We start from the raw sequence: 18,039 nt of genomic DNA on the forward strand, positions 1-18,039 counted from the left end.
CACACATCCTTAAAAGCAACAGTGCAGCTAGACAAGGTTGTAAAGAAAGCATATGGATTGCAATTCTTCATTGGCAGAGATATAGAATATAAAAATAAGGATATAATGTTAAAATTGTATAAAACACTGGCAAGGCCACACCTGGAATACCGTGTGCAGTTCTGGTTGCCATATTACAAGAAGGACACAATTACTCTGGAGAGAGTGCAGAGGGCTTGACAAGGAAAGATTGGATAGGTTGGTGTCATTTTCCTTGGAACAAAGAAGGCTGAGAAGTCACTTGATAGAGGTGTACAGAATTGAGAGTGAAAGAGACAGAGTGGACAGAATAAAATTGTTTCCATTGGCAGAGAATTCTAAAACCAGGAGATGTAAATTTAAGTGGCAGAAAGGGTGGAAGGGACATGAGGAAGAACTTTAATACGCAGAGAGTTGTGGGTGTCTGGAATTCACTGCCCAAATTAATGGTTGAGGGAAGAGATCCTAAACTCTTCTTAAAAAGTAGCTGGATCTGTAAGCTACAGGGCTATGGGTTGAGTGCAGAAAGGTGGGATTAGAAAGGACACCTAGGTGACCTCGGGCTGGCACAGACAAGAGGGGCTGAATGGCCTCCTCTGTGCTACAACATTTCTATGGTTCTATCTCATAAAACTCTGAGCCTTTGCAAAAAAACAAATTGATGCAGTGTCCTTCGTTCTCTCAGAGAGCCCCAAAATGAATCACAACTGATTAACTACCTTTCAGAACGTAATCACTGTTGTGCCTGAACAGCAGGGTCTTAGAAATAGTGAATGCAATAACTAATTAATTAGTTTGCTCCTTAAAGTTTGAATGTTAGCCCAGGAAATGAGGAGTGTTGCTCTATTGGTCTAACTGCTGTTTATATTTCACACACGTTAGTCTGATTTGTTTTGAGTCGGGAGGTTTAGAAGGGCTGCTCTTGCCACTGTTGCCTCATTGTTCAAATCCACAATTTAGCTCTGTTAATATATCAGTGACTGAGGATCAATGCAAATTAACAGGGGCACAGCTTTAATCTGTACAACTGGTAGCCTCCAGGCATTGCATTATTCATTCATAAAGACAATGGCTTTGAGTTCCCTGGTACATGTCTCAGGAAGCCAAATATGGGCCTAACTCCACTTTCCTCCTCTACAGTATGTGTGTGCATGTGTGTCTATCCATCAGCCGAGGGAGGGATTCAGCTGTGACATGGGCACCTTGTCTCAAACGTTATGCAAACAGTAAAGAGTCAAAATTGCAACCAACTCCATGCAAATACTGCTTGCACTTATACAACACCTCTAACGTAGCAAAGTCTCCCCAGTTGCCTTACAGGAAGGTGATCAAACTAAATTTGATAAAGAGCCACACAAATGTTTTAAGATTGGAATCAAATTTAAAGTTTGTGTCACAAGTAGGCTTACATTAACACTGCAGTGAAGTTACTGTGAAAATCCTCTAGTCGCCTGTTTGAGTACACTGAGAATTCAGCTCGGCCAATGCACCTAACCAGCATGTCTTTCAGATTGTGGGAGGAAACCCACGCAGACACATGGAGAATGTGCAGATTTTGCACAGACACTGACCCAAGCCGGGAATTGAACCCAGGTCTCTGGCACAGAGGCAGCAGTGCTATCCACTGTGCCATGGTGAAAGTGTGTCTTCGTGAATCAGAGAGAAAATGACAGTGGTATTGTCACTGGGTTAGCAATCCAGAGACCCAGGGTAATACTCTGGAGATGGCTCAGTAAGCAGTCTCACAACACCAGGTTAAAGTCCAACAGATTTATTTGGTAGCACGAGCTTTCGGAGCACCACTCCTTCATCAGGTGAGCAGCTTTCACAAATATATAACATCCCAGAGTTTACAGCTAAAGAGCCTTTTTTTTGGAAGCACAGTCACCATTGCACTCCTCTTCTGTGCATCTCTTTTTTTTGAATGAGAGCTGGGGGCTGGAAGAGGAGTAGAAAGGAAGGGGGTCCCAATGAGATGATGGGCAACAAACTGAAGTTATCAACCCACTTCATTGTGAAGAACATTCTGATTCTTATTTAGATTTAGGGGATTACCCTTTAGGGAGAGTCCAAAGAACAGGGCACATGCTGTTTATCATCAGCAATGCATAATATTAACATATTGTACATACCTCTCCAAAACTAGTAGTATTTGTATCAATTGATGCAATCAACTGCAATATGTAAACAGCTAAGGGAGCAAGAGGAGAAATAACAATGGAACCAACATTCTCAAGGATGGACGCAAGTCTCTTACTGACTTAACGAGCAGTCAACCAGCCAGCCCAACTCTAATCAGGGGAGAGTGACATAGTGGTAATTTCACTGAATGAGTAACCTGGAGGGTCAGACTAATGCCCTGGTGAGAGGGGTTCAAATCCCACCACAACAGATTGAGTTTAAATTCCACCAATTAGTCTGAAATTGAAAGCTAGTCTTAACAATGCCATGAAATTATTTTCCTACAAGTGACTCCAGACCCACAGTAAGACAGTTGAGTCTTAACAACCCTCTTAAATTACCCAGCAAGCCACTCAGTTCAAGGGCAATTAGGGATGGGCATCAAATGTTGGCCTTTTCAGTGACACCCACATCTCATGAAAGAATAAAAACTCATCACTGATGATTGTAAAAATCATCAGATTCATTAGGGAAAGAAATCTGGCCTTCATGTGATGATTTTGTGGGTATACTCACACTAGATGGACTGCAGCAGTTCAAGGCAGCAGCTCATTGCCACATTCTCAAGGGCCATTAGGAATGGAAACAAAAGGATAAAAAGATCTCGTAACCAATTTGCACACAGCAAATCATAACTTGATAAAAACCTAAATTAACGCTGGTTGGGAAATTAAACCGTGGCCAAGGCGCCTCTCATCTGTTGTCCAAACTATGATCAAAGGCTCTCAATCTGGAATGAACCAGCCCCCACAACTAACTTGTTAGATTTGAGCTTTTATTTCTTGCTTGGTTGACTGGACCTGTGTATGAATTTTGATGGTTGGGTTGGGAACATGGACAAAAAAACTGGGATATCTCACCAGATGCCTCTCAACTATTTAACACCCAATGCACATCATCCATTGCATGAGGCTGTAGCCCTTAGAGGTGGAGGTAATACAAGGCCCCTTGATCATTCAATAGCATTAATTGGAAATTTTTAAAAAACCTTTCTCTGCACTGCAGATTATTGGCCTCCATTTTCTCAACCAAGCTGATTGGCACAAACCCACTCATATCCTTTAAGTGTGCCTTCAGCTAATTGAGTATAGCTCTGGAATTTACTCCCCAAATTTCCCCACACCCTCCTCTTTACCTTTTCCAAGTCCAACAGGTTTATTCAGCAGGAGGAACTTTGAGGACTGCCCCTTCATCAGGTGAGTGAAGGAGCAGCGCTCCGAAAGCTTGTGCTACCAAATAAGCCTGTTAGGCTTCAACCTGGTGTTGAGACTGCTTATTGTGCCTACCTCAGTCCAATGCCGGCATCTGCACATCATATCTTTTCCAAAACCTCTTAGATCTTGGGAGTGGCCATTTTCAATGTAGACTGGGTCTGCCTGAGCGTTTCATTTAACAATGCAGTGATATTTTACTCTCAAATGTATACCTTACCCATGTGAATGACACTGAGAGGTGGTGGCGGTATAATGGTAATGACTAACAATCCAGGCTAACGTTCAGAAGAGACAGGTTCAAATCCCACCACAGCAGCTCATAGAATTTAAATTCAATTAAAAGCTGGAAGTGAAAGCTAGTCTCAGTAATGCTGGCCACAAAATTATTGACCATCATCAGAGCCCATCTGATTCACTAATGTCCTTTAGTGAAGGAAATCTGTCATCTTTATCGGGCCTGGCTTACACTTGACCCCACACTGAGAGCAGTGTGGCTGACTCTTAACCTGCCTTCTGAAATAGCCGAGTAAGCCACTCAGTTCAGGGTAATTAGGGATGGACAGTAAATGCTGGCCTCGCCAGTGACACCCACATCTCATCAAAGCCTTCGGAAGACTTCATTCATCATCAGTAATTTTCAATTCAAGGAGCACAAATAGGGTAAAACAAACATCATGAAGAACAGACAAAAGTGCCAGAGTGCTGTTTGTCCTGTTTATTTGTCATTCAAATGCTAAAAATCCCTCACAATACAATATACATAATCCATTTCAAGCATGGATTGAAATTCCCCAGCAGGGCTTCAGTGGGAATGGACATCTTGAGCAATTTCTTTGAAACTTCTTTCTATTAAAGGCTATAGTCACAGTAAATAGAAGGTCCAGAAGATAACCAACTCACATATGCATCGACTTGTGACTTTAGTCACCCGGAATATAAATTTGCTGACGATGCAAAGTGGAGATAAAAGTTCTTTTGCACAGCGCAAGTTTTCTGTTAAATCTGCGATTATTTCCATGAACACAGTCACTGCTCCCACTTGAAAACGGTTTCTGCTTACAGACAGTATGTGCTTGAGGTTTCTGGGGTGTTTGCATTCATTCTAGAAAAATACCTGTCAGTTGCTCTTTCTTCACTCTCCTTTCCCCTGGCAACCAATTTTGGGGAAGGGAGGGGAAGAGAATAGGAGTGGGGTCCGAAGAGGAAGGTGGGAGTTGTAGGTTTCCGATTATCCTGCAACCCAAACTCTCGCTGTCGCAGTGAAGCTGGGTGCTTTATTTGGTATCAAATTTGTTACTGATCATCCAAATGAGGCACAGTCGATCTCCTGTAGAGACTACATTTCCACCAAAGTATAAAACAATTGTCAAACATGGTTACTTGTCCCTCCCCCAAAACCAAAACATGACCACCTCATCCAACCTGATTAAAAAGATCTAGCTGTGGTCCAAACATATTATAATGTGTGTGTGTGTGTGTGTGAGTGAGAGTGAGGGAGATAGAGAGTGAGAGAGAATGTGAGTGGGCCCATGCCCATTAGGAAGTGCACTGATCAAGTGTGCCCCAAACTAACACAAGAGCCAGCAGAAGAAACACTTTTCATCCAGAGGAGGTCTCAGCCTGAACTCTGGTTCCAAAGGTTGTACCCCTTGCGCCTGCATCTCATTTTTTTGAGGGGGTTAAAGAGGAGCAGAAAGGTGAGGGGGTCCCGATGAGATGGTGGACAACAAGCTGAAGTCATCAACCCACTTCACAGTGAAGAACATTCTGGTTCTCATTTAGTTCCTAATCCCAGATTTAGGGTATCACCCTTTAGAAAAGAGTCCAAAATACAGGGCACACACTGTTTATCATTGGTAATGCGTAATATTAACACATTGTACATGCCTCTCCAAAACGAGTAGTATTTGCAGTTGATTGCATCAACTGAAACAATGTGTAAACAGCTGGGGGACCGAGGAGAGAAACAATGGAACCAACACATTCTCAAGGATGGAAATAAGTCTCCTACTGGCTCAATAAGCAGTCAGCAAGCCCAACTCTCCCAAGAAAGCACGTGAGACAGTGAGAACAGAAGAGGGAGTGAATCAGGGACAAAAAAAAAACCAGCACACGGTCTAACTCAGTCTCTGGGTGGATTATAGCCAGGTCATTTTCTGCACCCCCCACCCCACTCCCAGTCTACAATCCACCCTGAATCTTGAATTCAATAACCGTGTAAAGATCCAACAAAGTTCGCAACAAACTCAAACTTCTACAACAAAAAAAACATTTCAGTTATGTACATTGCAACAGAGAACCCAAGTCTCCAAGAGAACTTCCAACTATCGAGCTCCACCCAATATGTTACAAAATGGACAAACTTCCTAACCTTGCCACCCACCCCACCCCCTTCACGTCAATCAAAAATATAATATACTGAAAGACACTGGTACGACATATCCAGAAAAATGTGTGTTCTGTTTTGAAAAGATGGTACAAAATCGTTCTGGTCGTCACTCAGAAACAGTACACAGGAGGCAATCTGGAACAGTGTCTGGTATGTGAAGGCCTCCTCCTTTACTCCACAGAAACTGGGCAGTCTTCTGGAATCTCATCCAAGTGGTTACTCTTCATGTACAAATTGGCTGAGGAGGAGGATTTTTAAGTTTGGGGCAGGGTCAGGGAGGGGGCTGTGCCAAACACTTGAGACCAATCTTGACCTCCACACATGCAACTGGACTTCCCAATAGGAGTCACTGGATGGCCACCAGCAGCATAAACTTTGGCAGATCTTTCCTAGCTCAGGGGGCATCAAAGGCAAAAGGGCAACAACTCCATGTACTTCCCGGTGCCTCTGTCCGCTGGGATCAAACCTGGAACCTGTTCAAATGGTGCTCAGCACTGCAGTGCATTGGCGCAATTATCACGTCTCTACTGTTCCTTATTAGTCCTTGGGAGCACGCGGTCAGGTTTTGAAGCTGGAATACCATTTCTCTATCTCCAGGTTTTATATCAGAAACACACTAGTATTGAATAATTTCCATGAATGAGACTGTGATCATTTATAAATATTGGGGGTCTCTGAAAATTATACCTTTCAATCTCTGCAGTGGTCCAAATGCTTTCTGTATTGTTATTCTAACTCTGGTGGAATTAAATTTCTCATTCCAGCTAACCAATCATATACAAAAAAACCCTCATATTCAAAGCAAAAAAGAAACAGGGACAACTGGCAAAATATTTTTTATAGCTTCCTAATGACTAATCGGATATCAGAAAGGGGGGAGAAATAAAAATCTCTCTAAATGTCAAAAGAAATTATTCACACTGGAAGGAGAAACAAGCTGGGGTTGAAATGACTGTCAATTCCAGTTTTCCCGAGGTTTGGAATGGAGTGCAGAATCATCTGGCTACACTTGAATGCTGTGGACATTCTTCACTGTGTCTGCTAGTTCTCCCCCTTCTTCCTACCCCAGATTTGCCTTCAAGGAGCAACTTTTGCCTGAACAAAATTGTCTTGATCCACCTCTGCCAGCCCATCACTGCCCAAATGTAAACACAATGCTCAACATTGATGAGAGCACTGGAGCATCCAGATAAGGGCAACTGACCTCAATGGCTTGGGAGCATAAATGAAAGTCTTAAAAAGAAAAATTTGCACCCCGCCACTGGCCCCCCATGAATTTAAAAGGCAGAGCCAGACACCTTTAAAAATCCAGTATTGAAACTAGGTTCGCTTGGATACAAGCCCAAGCACTCCAATGTGGGGGTGCTTAAATAGCAGCAAAGCCACAATTGTGGGAGCTGGAGGGCAGTGGAGGGTAGAAAGAAAGGAATATTAAACAGAGAAGAAATTATTCACCCTTTCTGAAATGACTTCTGCAAGTGGAGCAATATGCGCTTCTGTGATGTCCTTCACTGGAATGGATATTTCAAGACTGCCTGCCTAATTTCACACAGAATCCCTGAAAATCTCAGATTCTTTGCTGAATGAATCTCCCCACTTGAGCAATAGAAAATGACCCATGTCTCAGGTTACTCATCGCTTCCCAGCTTGTAAACAGTGATGCTCGTTGATGTGTGTGTTGTGGTCGGGGGGGGTAGGTGGGGGGTTGGTGACCGTGAAGGAGAGGAAGGAGTCACTGGGTTGTTTTCACTGTGAAAAATGGTCTCTGGGCAGATCGGAAACTGACACACTGGACATTCCCAGCAACATTGCACATTATCTAACATAGGGCACAAGCACCTATTTCTATTCTCCAAAATGAATCCTCATTGTGAAAAAGATGACCCCCTACCCCCAGCCATTTAAAATGAAGACAAATAGTCAGTGGGTATGGGCAGGCAGAGAAAGCCCAAAGAAATCACATGCTTTGCTTAAAAGCTATTAGGCAAGCATGCTTTAAAGGTGGAAGATGAGGAATTACAACATCATCTCTAGACCATGGTAGAAGGTAAGGATCCTCAGTTTGGACCGCACCAGTTCAGATGTTTGGTGGTCCTTCAACACTGCCCAGACTTCTTGAAATTCCAAGTCTCTGTTCCTGAAAACGGAACACTCCAAACTGCCTGACCGTAATTGGCTTAGTTGGCCCCTTCTCAACTCTGCCCTTCACACTGTTGAACACAAGGCTCTTGTATTTGTGGTCACGAGAGAAAAAATCAAAAGGCTACACTATTGTAGAACTTGAGACTTATGATGGCGTCTTTTATACTATAATGGTGAGAAACAATACACAGACATACAAGCTTGTGCTCTCACACACATGGGCCCATGCTCTCTCACGTGCGCATGCACACAGGCCTGCACACTCATGCACGCATGCGCACATGAACCCACGCTATCATGTGCGCACAAACACATACTCGCATGCTCTCACATGCGCACGCGCACACATGGGCCCGTGTGCTCTCATGCATGTACACACACACGGGCCCGCGCTCTCTCATGTACACGCACGCACGGGTCCGCGCTCTCACATGTACGTGCTCTAATGTACGCGCACACACATGGGCCCGCACTCTCTCACATGCGCACACATACACATGGGCCCACACACTCTCATGCACTCACACACACTCAAACTCACTCTCACGGGCATGCATGTAACACAGAGGCGCGTGCGCACGCACATACACACACACTCACAGGTGCACACGCATACACACACTCTCAGGCACAAGCACACATACACACACAGGCGCAAACACATACAGACATGTTCAAACTCAAAGAGCAAGTTAAAAATATTCTCATTTCCCCATACAGCTTTCATTATAATCTGACAGTGAATACCCATTTCTATTAGTCACGTTGTACTTTTTCCTGATAAATTTTTTGAAGTGTCCGAAGGGCAAAGAAATCCAGATTTCATCCAATAGGATTACAGGAAAATCGGCAGGTTGCTGTGGGCCCCACACCTCTGACTGTTGGACTGCATGTCAGCAGTGAAGAAGGGTGCAAGGCGTTGGCAGCTGTCTCTGAGCTATTTCCCTCCCCCCTACCCCCATCCCGATTTATTTCCATGTGGTGGCCGATTGGCTGATGGATCGTGAGGGGATCATGTCCAGCAGGTATTCGCGCTGACGATCCACGGCTGAAGTTGTCTTGTGCACTGATAGATTCGGGCTAACGTACGCCATGGTAACCCCTGGAAATGGAGAGAAGTGGCAAGACTTAGTAACTGCACCAAACAAAAACATCATCCTAACGGAATTTGATGAGCAGATTCCAAATCAGTTGTCTGAATGGAAGCTGGCAGGTTGGCCTGAGATTCCAATTCCTTTCCCCTCTCATCCTTGTCCTCCCCCTTCCCACATTGACTAACAATCTCGACTGTTACAAATCCTTTAATGTTTAGAGTTCTTTTGTTTCACTTTCCACCCTGGTTTGCACTCAAAACGTATGTCCTGAGGTTTCCCAGTAAGATTAGAAAGCAGCTGCCTGACTCAGGTGGGATCATTTCAACTGAATGTCGCAGCAATGACACTGATGCTTCCCATGTCATTTCCTGGACCCAATTCACATGGTAGGTGGGTAATGGATAAATGGGCAGACATTCCCTCCCCTCCACCAACTGGCAACTGTGTCTCCATTCCCCAAATGTCAGCCTCTCTCCTCCTCCTTTTAAGACTATCTGTGATCAAGCTGCTGCAACAAATTTTGATAGTGTGCCCGTGAAGCCCCTTGCAACATTTTGCGATGTTAAAGATGCTCAATAAATGCAGGTTAGCACTGCTGCCTCACAGTGCCAGAGACCCAGGTTTGATTCCTGGCTTGGGTCACTTGTCTGTGCGGATTTGCACATTCTCCCCGTGTCTGTGTGGACTGTGTATATTCTCTCCGTGTCTATGTGGAATGTGCACATTCTCCCCACGTCTGCATGGGTTTCCACCGGGTGCTCTGGTTTTCTCCCAAAGATGTGCAGGTTAGGTGAATTGGCTATGCTAAGTTACCCCTTAGTGTCAGGGGGACAAGCTAGGGTGAATGCATGGGGTTGGGCCTGGATGCGATTGTGGTTGGTGCAGACTCGATGGGCTGAATGGCCTCCTTCTGCACTGTAGGATTCTATGATTCTAGGTTGCTGTTGTACTAAATGCCCTAATGGTCTTGTTGAGGTCAGGATAAGCTCTCATCACCCGCTCTGTATTCAGATTGACGCAAAGCATAAAGTTGTTTTGATTGCCGGGGGGACAGACGCAGACTGAGGAGGAATGGGTGGGGAATGGAGAGAGACAAGGGCATAAATAAATGTTGATCTACCTGTGTTGGTAATCTGTTTCCTCCAGGTGGCAGTGTTGCCTTTGCTCCCAGCTCTCTCTGTATGCTTACTCTGCCTGCTGACAAGAACTGCGTTCTGCATCTGAGACGCTTGGCTAAACGTGTGCAGCACACCTCGGGGATTGGCTGTAATCGACTGCGGCCCTCGAGACAGCTGCCCAGAGTTCTGGATAAAATAAATTCATCATAGTTAGCTTCAAAAATGCAGGATTTAATTATCATCTATTTACTGAAGTCCGGTTCTGTTCTCAAAAAGATAACGGATTTTGGACCTTAAGGACTTTCACACTGAATACAGAAGGTCGACATAAAAAATCTCAACAGGTCAAACACAAGGAGGGTTGGATGCAAAATAAACCTCCGACTATTCTGCGGAAGTCCTAACTTTCGAAGGAAACACTCGGCTCAATGCACCAGTATCACAATTACTCACTTCCAACTATGGTATATCCAAGTGAAATTCCAATTGCTGTCAGTCTTATAGCATTCAGGTGAAAAGCACTTTTGAGATATGAAAACAAGGTTTATTTCAGATCAGTTGAGTGGACAATGTTTCCTGTATAGGAAAATTCTCAGTAATTGCAACATCATTTTTAAAGGTTCAAAGATTCTCTTTAAATTTGGTAATTAATTAATCCCATTCTTGCCAAGTTTTCAGCAGATCTAACTTTCTTCTCAGAATCTAGCTGATCTCCCTTGGTGCACTCAGTATACATGCAACTGACAAAAAGCTGGGGCTTCGCGAGAGAGGAAGTCAAGCAGGGATTGAGGCATTAGAGAAAGATTTATTCAGTCCACCTGTGCTGGCCAAATTAGCTTTTCCATCCGACCCCACCTTTCAGGTCTTGGTCTGTAGCCTGAACGTCACAGTGCCTCAACTGCCTATCCAAGTATATTTTAAAAAAGTGATGGGAGTTTCTGCCTTGGTCGCACTCAGGCAGAAGGAGCTCCAGACCATCACCACCACCCTCTGTCAATCACTGATGGCGGAGAGACTGGGCTCACTGCAACGTTCAGGAAGTCAGCTGAATATCACCACTTGCTTTGAAGTTCTGTGGTTTGATCAGCCCATTCAGGTAAATTATGCCATGCATTGCTGCATAAAATGGTGCCACAGGCAAATTTAAAAGCTAATACAAGCCAGATCAGCTGCTTCCGATCAGATGTGTTTCATTTCCTGCTCCCTGGTCTATTGCCACAACAAACACCATTGTGTGTGGAGACATGATATATTTAAGGCACAAAGATACTCTCCACTAGTGAGAGACAGTGTTTTACATTTTCTTCTCACCCTGGCTAACGACGATAATTAATAATGATTGTGCACTGAATGAGAAAGTGTTTTGTTTTTGTTTCTAGCAGCTTTCAAACAGTAATGTGACAAGGAAGTTGCTGACACAGGTGTATTTTATATTGCAGCCTTTCACTATTATCTATAGGTCTTTTTCTGGCCACTTTTCTACATCACAGCTGTGACATGGGACAACATGACCAATCAAATCTAAATTAGGAACAGGGAAGGTATTAATTGTATCAATTGCGAGTAAACACATACAGGTAGAGGGCAGTGATCATATGGTTCTTTCAGCACATATAAAGAGACTCAGGTTCTGGATCACGTGAAGAGTTACTTATATATCTGTAATATTTTACACTGAATAAATCAATTCCAAATAAATAGTGACTCTGGTTTCTCTCTCCAACTGGCCAGCAGAATTATAACAGAAGGAACTCCATGAATATTGAAAAATATATTCAACATTCAAGTACCGTCTCACTTCGGATTGGATTTTGCTTCATATCTATTGTTTTCTGCAATAAATTTTGATTTCTGCAGCCTGAAATATATGACCTTCAGAAAGACCCTTTTCCACCTTACCCTTGTACCCTCTGATTCTAGTTTTTCTGACTATGGAAACATCCTCTCCATGTCCACTCTATCCAGGCCTTGCAGTATTCTGTAAGTTTCAATAAGATCCTCCCTCATCCTTCTAAACTCCAACAAGTACAAAACTGGAGTCCTCAACTGTTTCACATATGACAAGCTCATCATTCCAGGGATCGTTCTTGTGAACCAGGGGAGTTGAGCGACATCGAGTATATCTTTCCAATGTGGATATAGAGGAAGGATCACTTGCTAATCCTGCAGCATTCATCCCACTTGCGACGTGCTTAAGTTTCAGTCCCACAGAGTGTGTGGATTCTTCCACGGAAAATACTTCACCTGCTGTGAGCACGAATACAATGTTGGGAGAAGCTACAGTTGGAACAGTTAAAACTAACCATAGAGACAGTTCTGCATTTCAATGCTTGCTACTTTAGAGGTTAGTTTAGTGAATTATTTGTCTCCAATACCTGTTTCAACGTGTGGTGTTGTACTGCAGAGTCCTGCTTGCTCTGTACAGTAGATGATGTCTGTTGCAGTATCCGTTGTTCAATCTCCTGCAAAATAAACAAGTGGTTTTTCCTCTGCCAGAATCATCCTTACACACATGCACCAAAGAGAAAGGTAAATGCCTGCAGTGGGGGCCACAAGCCTCTTTCTCTCCTCCCCAAGCTGATTGCATTGCTTTTGCAGAAGACATCTTCTGCAAAAGATGGAGAGGGAGGGAGAGTTGTGCAAGGAACCTGGTTACCTCTTGATGAGTCAAATTCTCTCCCCCACAAACAATAAGTTTATCCTCCAAAGCTGACAGTCGCTCACTCAATACAGATGGTACATGACACAAGTAATGGAGGAAGAATTAAATGTATTGCTAAAATACACATGGCTGCAGTATTATTACATATATTGTATTAATTATGTAATTCTGTGGGTGCTGTACTGATGTGTGATACAAATCTATCACTGTACAACACTTGGGTACAGTACTGGTGGGGATGGGTCTGTCGTTGTACAACACTGGGGTACAGTGCTAGGATAGGTGTCACTGTATAACACTGGGGTACAGTACTGGTGGGGACGGATGGTTCTGTCATTGTAAAACATTGGGATATAGTACCGATGGGGATGGGCTAAAAGGGGTCATGAAAAAGCATTGGCCAGCAGGACTAAAGAAAATCCCAAGGCTTTTTATACATATATAAACAGCAAGAGGATAGCCAGGGAGAGGGTTAGTTACCCCATTCAAGGGCAGGGGAGGGAATCTATGCGTGGAGCCAGAGGAAATGGGCGAGGTATTAAATGAGTACTCTGCGTCAGTATTTACCAAAGAGAAGAACTTGGTGGATGATGATAGGATGTGTAGCTAGTTTGAGTCATGTCGAGATCAAAAGGGAGATATTGGGGTTCTTCAAAAATATTAAGGTAGACAAGTCCCCAGGGCCTGATGGGATATATCTCAGAATACTGAGAGAGGCAAGGGAGGAAATTGCTGGGACCTTGAGAGAAATCTGTGTGTCCTCGCTGGCTACAGGGCAGGTCCCAGAGGATGGGAGAATAGCCAATATTGTTTCTTTGTTTAAGAAAGGTAGCAAGAATAATCCAGGTAATTACAGGGCCAGTGAGCCTAACATCAGTGGTAGGGAAATTATTGAAGAAGATTATTTAAGACAGGATTTATTCCCACTTGGAAATAAGTGGACATATTAGTGAGAAGTAACATGGTTTTGTGAAGGGGAGGTTGTGTCTCACTAACTCGATCGAGTTTTGAGAGGAAGTGACAAAGATGATTAATGAGGGTAGGGCAATGGATGTTATCTACATGGATTTCAGTAAGGCCTTTGACAAGGTCCCTCATGGCAGACTGGTGCAGAAGGTGAAGTCGCATGGGATCAAAGGTGAGCTGGCAAGATGGATACAAAACTAGCTCAGTCAAAGAAGTCATTATGTGGAGATGCCGGCGTTGGATTGGGGTAAACACAGTAAGAAGTCTCACTTTTGTAGAAACTTGATGTCTGCGCCGATATCGCAACCTTCTTGGAGATCCTCTCCATTTGGAACTGGCAGGTGTCGATGGTAGTCATAATGTGGAGATGCCAACGTTGGAACTCCCACTTACCTGACAAAGGAGCAGTGTTCCAAAAGCTAGTGGTGTTTGCTACCAAATAAACCTGTTGGATTTTAACTTGGTGTTGTGGGACTCCTTACTCAGTCAAAGAAGACAGAGGGTAGCAGTGGAAGGGTGCATTTCGAAATGGAGGGCTGTGACAAGCAGCGTTCCTCAGGGATCAGTGCTGGGACCTTTGCTGTTTGTAATATAAATAAATGATTTGGAGGAAAATGTAACTGGTTTGATTAGTAAGTTTGCAGACAACACAAAGGTTGATGGATTTGCAGACAGCGATGAGGATCATTGTAGAACACTACAGCACAAACAGGCCCTTCGGCCCACAAGTTGCGCCGATCATATCCATACCTACCTGGCCTATCTATAACTCTCAATCCCATTAAATCCCATGTACTCATCTAGAAGTCTCTTAAAAGACCCCAGCGAGTTCACCTCTACCACCACCAATGGCAGCCGATTCCACTCACTCACCACCCTCTGAGTGAAAAACTTACCCCTGACATCTCCTCTGTACCTGCTCTCCAGCACCTTAAACTTGTGTCCTCAACACTAAGAGTCCTACCCTTGATATTGTACTCCTCCATCCCACTGGACCTGCCAAAATGGACCACTACACATTTATCTGCGTTGAAGTCCACCTGCCACTTCTCCGCCCAGTCTTGCATCCTATCTACGTCTTGCTGCAACTTCTGACATCCCTCCAAACTATCCACATCACCAGCCTTCGTGTCGTCGGCAAACTTACTAACTCATCCCTCCATCCAGGTCATTTATGAAAATGACAAACAGCAAGGGTCCCAAAACCGATCTCTGGGGCACTCCACTGGTGACCGACCTCAGAGGATACAGCAGAATATAGATCGGTTCGAGGCCTGGGCAGAGAGACGGCAGATGGAGTTTAATTTGGACAAGTGAGAGGTAATGCATTTTGGAAGGTCTAACACAGATAGGAAATATACAGTAAATGGCAGAACCCTTAAGAGTACCGATAAGCAAAGGGATCTGGGTGTACAGGTACACAGGTCACTGAAAGTGGTAATGCAGGTGGAGAAGGTAGTCAAGGAGGCATATGGCATGCTTGCCTTTGTCGGCCAGGACACTGAGTTTAAAAACTGGCAAGTCATGTTGCAGCTTTATAGAACCTTAGTTAGGCCGCACCTGGAACATAGTGTTCAATTCTAGTTGCCACATTACCAGAAAGATGTGGAGGCTTTGGAGAGGATACAGAAAAGATTTACCAGGATGTTGCCTAGTATGGAGAGCATTAGCTATGAGGAGAGGTTGGAGAAACTTGGTTTGTTTTCACTGGAAAGACAGAGGTTATGGGGAGACCTGGTAGAAGTCTACAAGATTAAGAGAGACATGGACAGAGTGGATAGTCAGAAGCTTTTTCCCCAGGGTGGAAGAGTCAATTACTAGGGAGCACAGCTTTAAGAGAGGTGCAAGGTTTAAAGGAGATGTATGAGGCAGATATTGTACACAGCGGGCGCTGAGTGCCTGGAACTCACTGCCAGGGAGAGGTAGTGGAAGCGGATACGGTAGTGGCTTTCAAGGGCGTCTTGCAAATACAAGAATAGGATGGGAATAGAGATATGATTCCTGGAAGGTGCGGGGGTTTTAGTGAAGGTGGACAGCATGGTTGGTGCAAGCTTGGACGGCCGAAGGGCCTGTTCGTGTAACGTAATGTTCTTTGGGTCTATCACTGTATAACACTGGGGTACAGTACCGGTGAGGACAGGTCTGTCATTGTATAACACTGGGGTACAGCACTGGTGGGGATGGGTCTGTCACTGTATAACACTGGGGTATAGTACTCGGACATGTGTCACTGTTAATACTGGGGTACAGTACTGCTGGGGCACATGGGCTGTCACTAAACTGGAGCACAGTATTAATGGATACAGATCTGGCACTGTAACACTGGGTGACAATACTAGTGGGTACAGTCTGCCACTATAACACTCGGGTACAGTACCACTGGATATGTTTGCAGCTTCTCGCCTGCTTACCTGTTCTTGCTGAAGGGCCTTCACAAATGCTGCTTTCAGACGATTGGTATGCTCAGCTTTCAATGCCTTCTTCTGGTTGGACGTCACGCATTGCTCACACATGATAGTCCCAGTTTTTCCTTGCCTCCAGCGACAGGTGAAATCAGTTTTACATTGAGAACAGGCATATGGCTCTTGGGTCAATCCCTGCGCTGAACCTTTACCTGAGAAAGCATGAAAACACATACAATCAGAACACAAAGTAAACTCACTCTGTTTCCCCACACCCACTCTCCCCACCTCTCGAAAGTGTTCACCCCTTAATCACAATTATTGCAGAAGCCTGCTCAAGAACAACAAGCATTGTTCCACCCTACCATCCACTCGTATAAATCGCAAAAAGTTGGTTTGCAGGTGCAGCACGTAATTAAGAAGGTAAATGAAATTTTGTTCTTCATTGCTACAGGGATGGAGTTTAAAAGCAGCAAGGTTATGTTGCAGCTGTATAAGGCACTGGTGAGGCCACATCTGAAGGTCTGTGTAGTTTTAGTCTGCTTACTTGAGAAAGGATATACTGGCACTGGAGGAGAGGCAGAGGAGATTCACTAGGTTGATTCTGGAGTTGAGGGGGTTGGCTTATGAGGAGAGACTAAGTAGACTGGGGCTATACTCACTGGAATTTAGAAAAATGAGCAGGGATCTTATAGAAACATAAAATTCTGAAGGAAATAGAGAAGACAGAAGCAGGGAAGCTGTTTCCACTGATGGGTGAAACTAAACTAAGGGGCGTTGCCTCAAAATAAGGGGGAGCAGATTTAGGACTGAGTTGAGGAGGAACTTCTTCACACAAAGGGTTGTGAATCTGGAATTCCCTGCCCAGTGAAGCAGTTGAGGCTACCTTATTGAATGTTTTTACTGCAGAGATGGATACATTTTTGAACAGTAAAGGAGTTAAGGGTTATGGTGAACAGGCGGGTAAGTGGAACTGAGTCCACAAAAGATCAGCCATGATCTTACTGAATGGCGCAGCAGGCTTGAGGGGCCAAATGGCCGACTCCTGCTCCTAGTTCTTATATACCCTGGACAGCCAAGGCTCAGAGTTTAAGCCTATGTATCCTAACTCACACCAGGTGCTGGACTCTCAGCACTGAAACGCCCTGGGATGTTTTACTATGTTAAAGGCTCTATATAAATACAAGTTGTTGTTTGTTCAGTTGGGAAATAAATTAATCACTATGTAACTGAGCTGTACACCAGGAGGGGAAGATTTGTATTTCTACTGAGCCTTTCATGATCTCTGGATGTCCTAAAGTGCTTCACTACCAATGAAGCACTCAACCACCAACCAACCTACAGCAGACTAGCCAAGCATCAGCCTGGTGTAGTTATACTACTTACAATCCCTCCACCATCAATGAACAGTGGCAGCAAAGTGCACCATCTATAAGATGTACTGCAGGAACTCTCCAAGGGTCCTTAGGCAGCACCTTCCAAACCCACAACTACCATTTGAGGAGGACAGGAGCAGCAGGTACCTGGGAACACCAACGCCTGGAAGCTCTCCTCCAAGTCCATATCTATTGTGACTTGGAAATCTATTGCCATTTCTTCACAGTCGCTGGGTCAAAATCCTGGAACTTCCTCCCTAACAGCACCTGGATATAGCTACACCTCAGGGACTGTAGCGATTCAAGAAGGCAGCTCACCACCACCTTCTCAAGGGAAACTAGGGATGGGCAATAAATGTTGGTCTAGTCAGTGAAGCACACATTCTATTGATGAATTTTTAAAAATCCCATGTGTACTAAAAAGGAGTGGATCGAATTGGTAGAAACCTTGGTCTATCTGAAGATATCTGATAATGA

The 18,039-nt window shown here is 44.2% G+C and overlaps 1 protein-coding gene across 10 annotated transcripts in view; it reads right to left on the minus strand.

The window, feature by feature from the left end:
- Positions 1–4,097: 4,097 nt before the first annotated feature.
- Positions 4,098–18,039, minus strand: part of gatad2ab (GATA zinc finger domain containing 2Ab) — a 126,964-nt gene continuing 113,022 nt past the window's right edge. For all 10 annotated transcript variants that reach the window (XM_080212602.1, XM_080212601.1, XM_080212599.1 and 7 more), the window contains 4 exons: positions 16,196–16,398; positions 12,532–12,618; positions 10,159–10,342; positions 4,098–9,046 (listed from right to left, as the gene is read on the minus strand). In XM_080212602.1, the coding sequence (XP_080068728.1) occupies positions 8,913–9,046; positions 10,159–10,342; positions 12,532–12,618; positions 16,196–16,398 (608 nt within the window). In that variant the 3' untranslated portion in view covers positions 4,098–8,912. The remainder of the gene's footprint in view (positions 9,047–10,158; positions 10,343–12,531; positions 12,619–16,195; positions 16,399–18,039) is intronic.

Source organism: Carcharhinus amblyrhynchos, chromosome 26 (assembly GCF_965287045.1).
Source record: "Carcharhinus amblyrhynchos chromosome 26, sCarAmb.v2.hapA, whole genome shotgun sequence".
Classification (NCBI taxonomy): domain Eukaryota; kingdom Metazoa; phylum Chordata; class Chondrichthyes; order Carcharhiniformes; family Carcharhinidae; genus Carcharhinus; species Carcharhinus amblyrhynchos.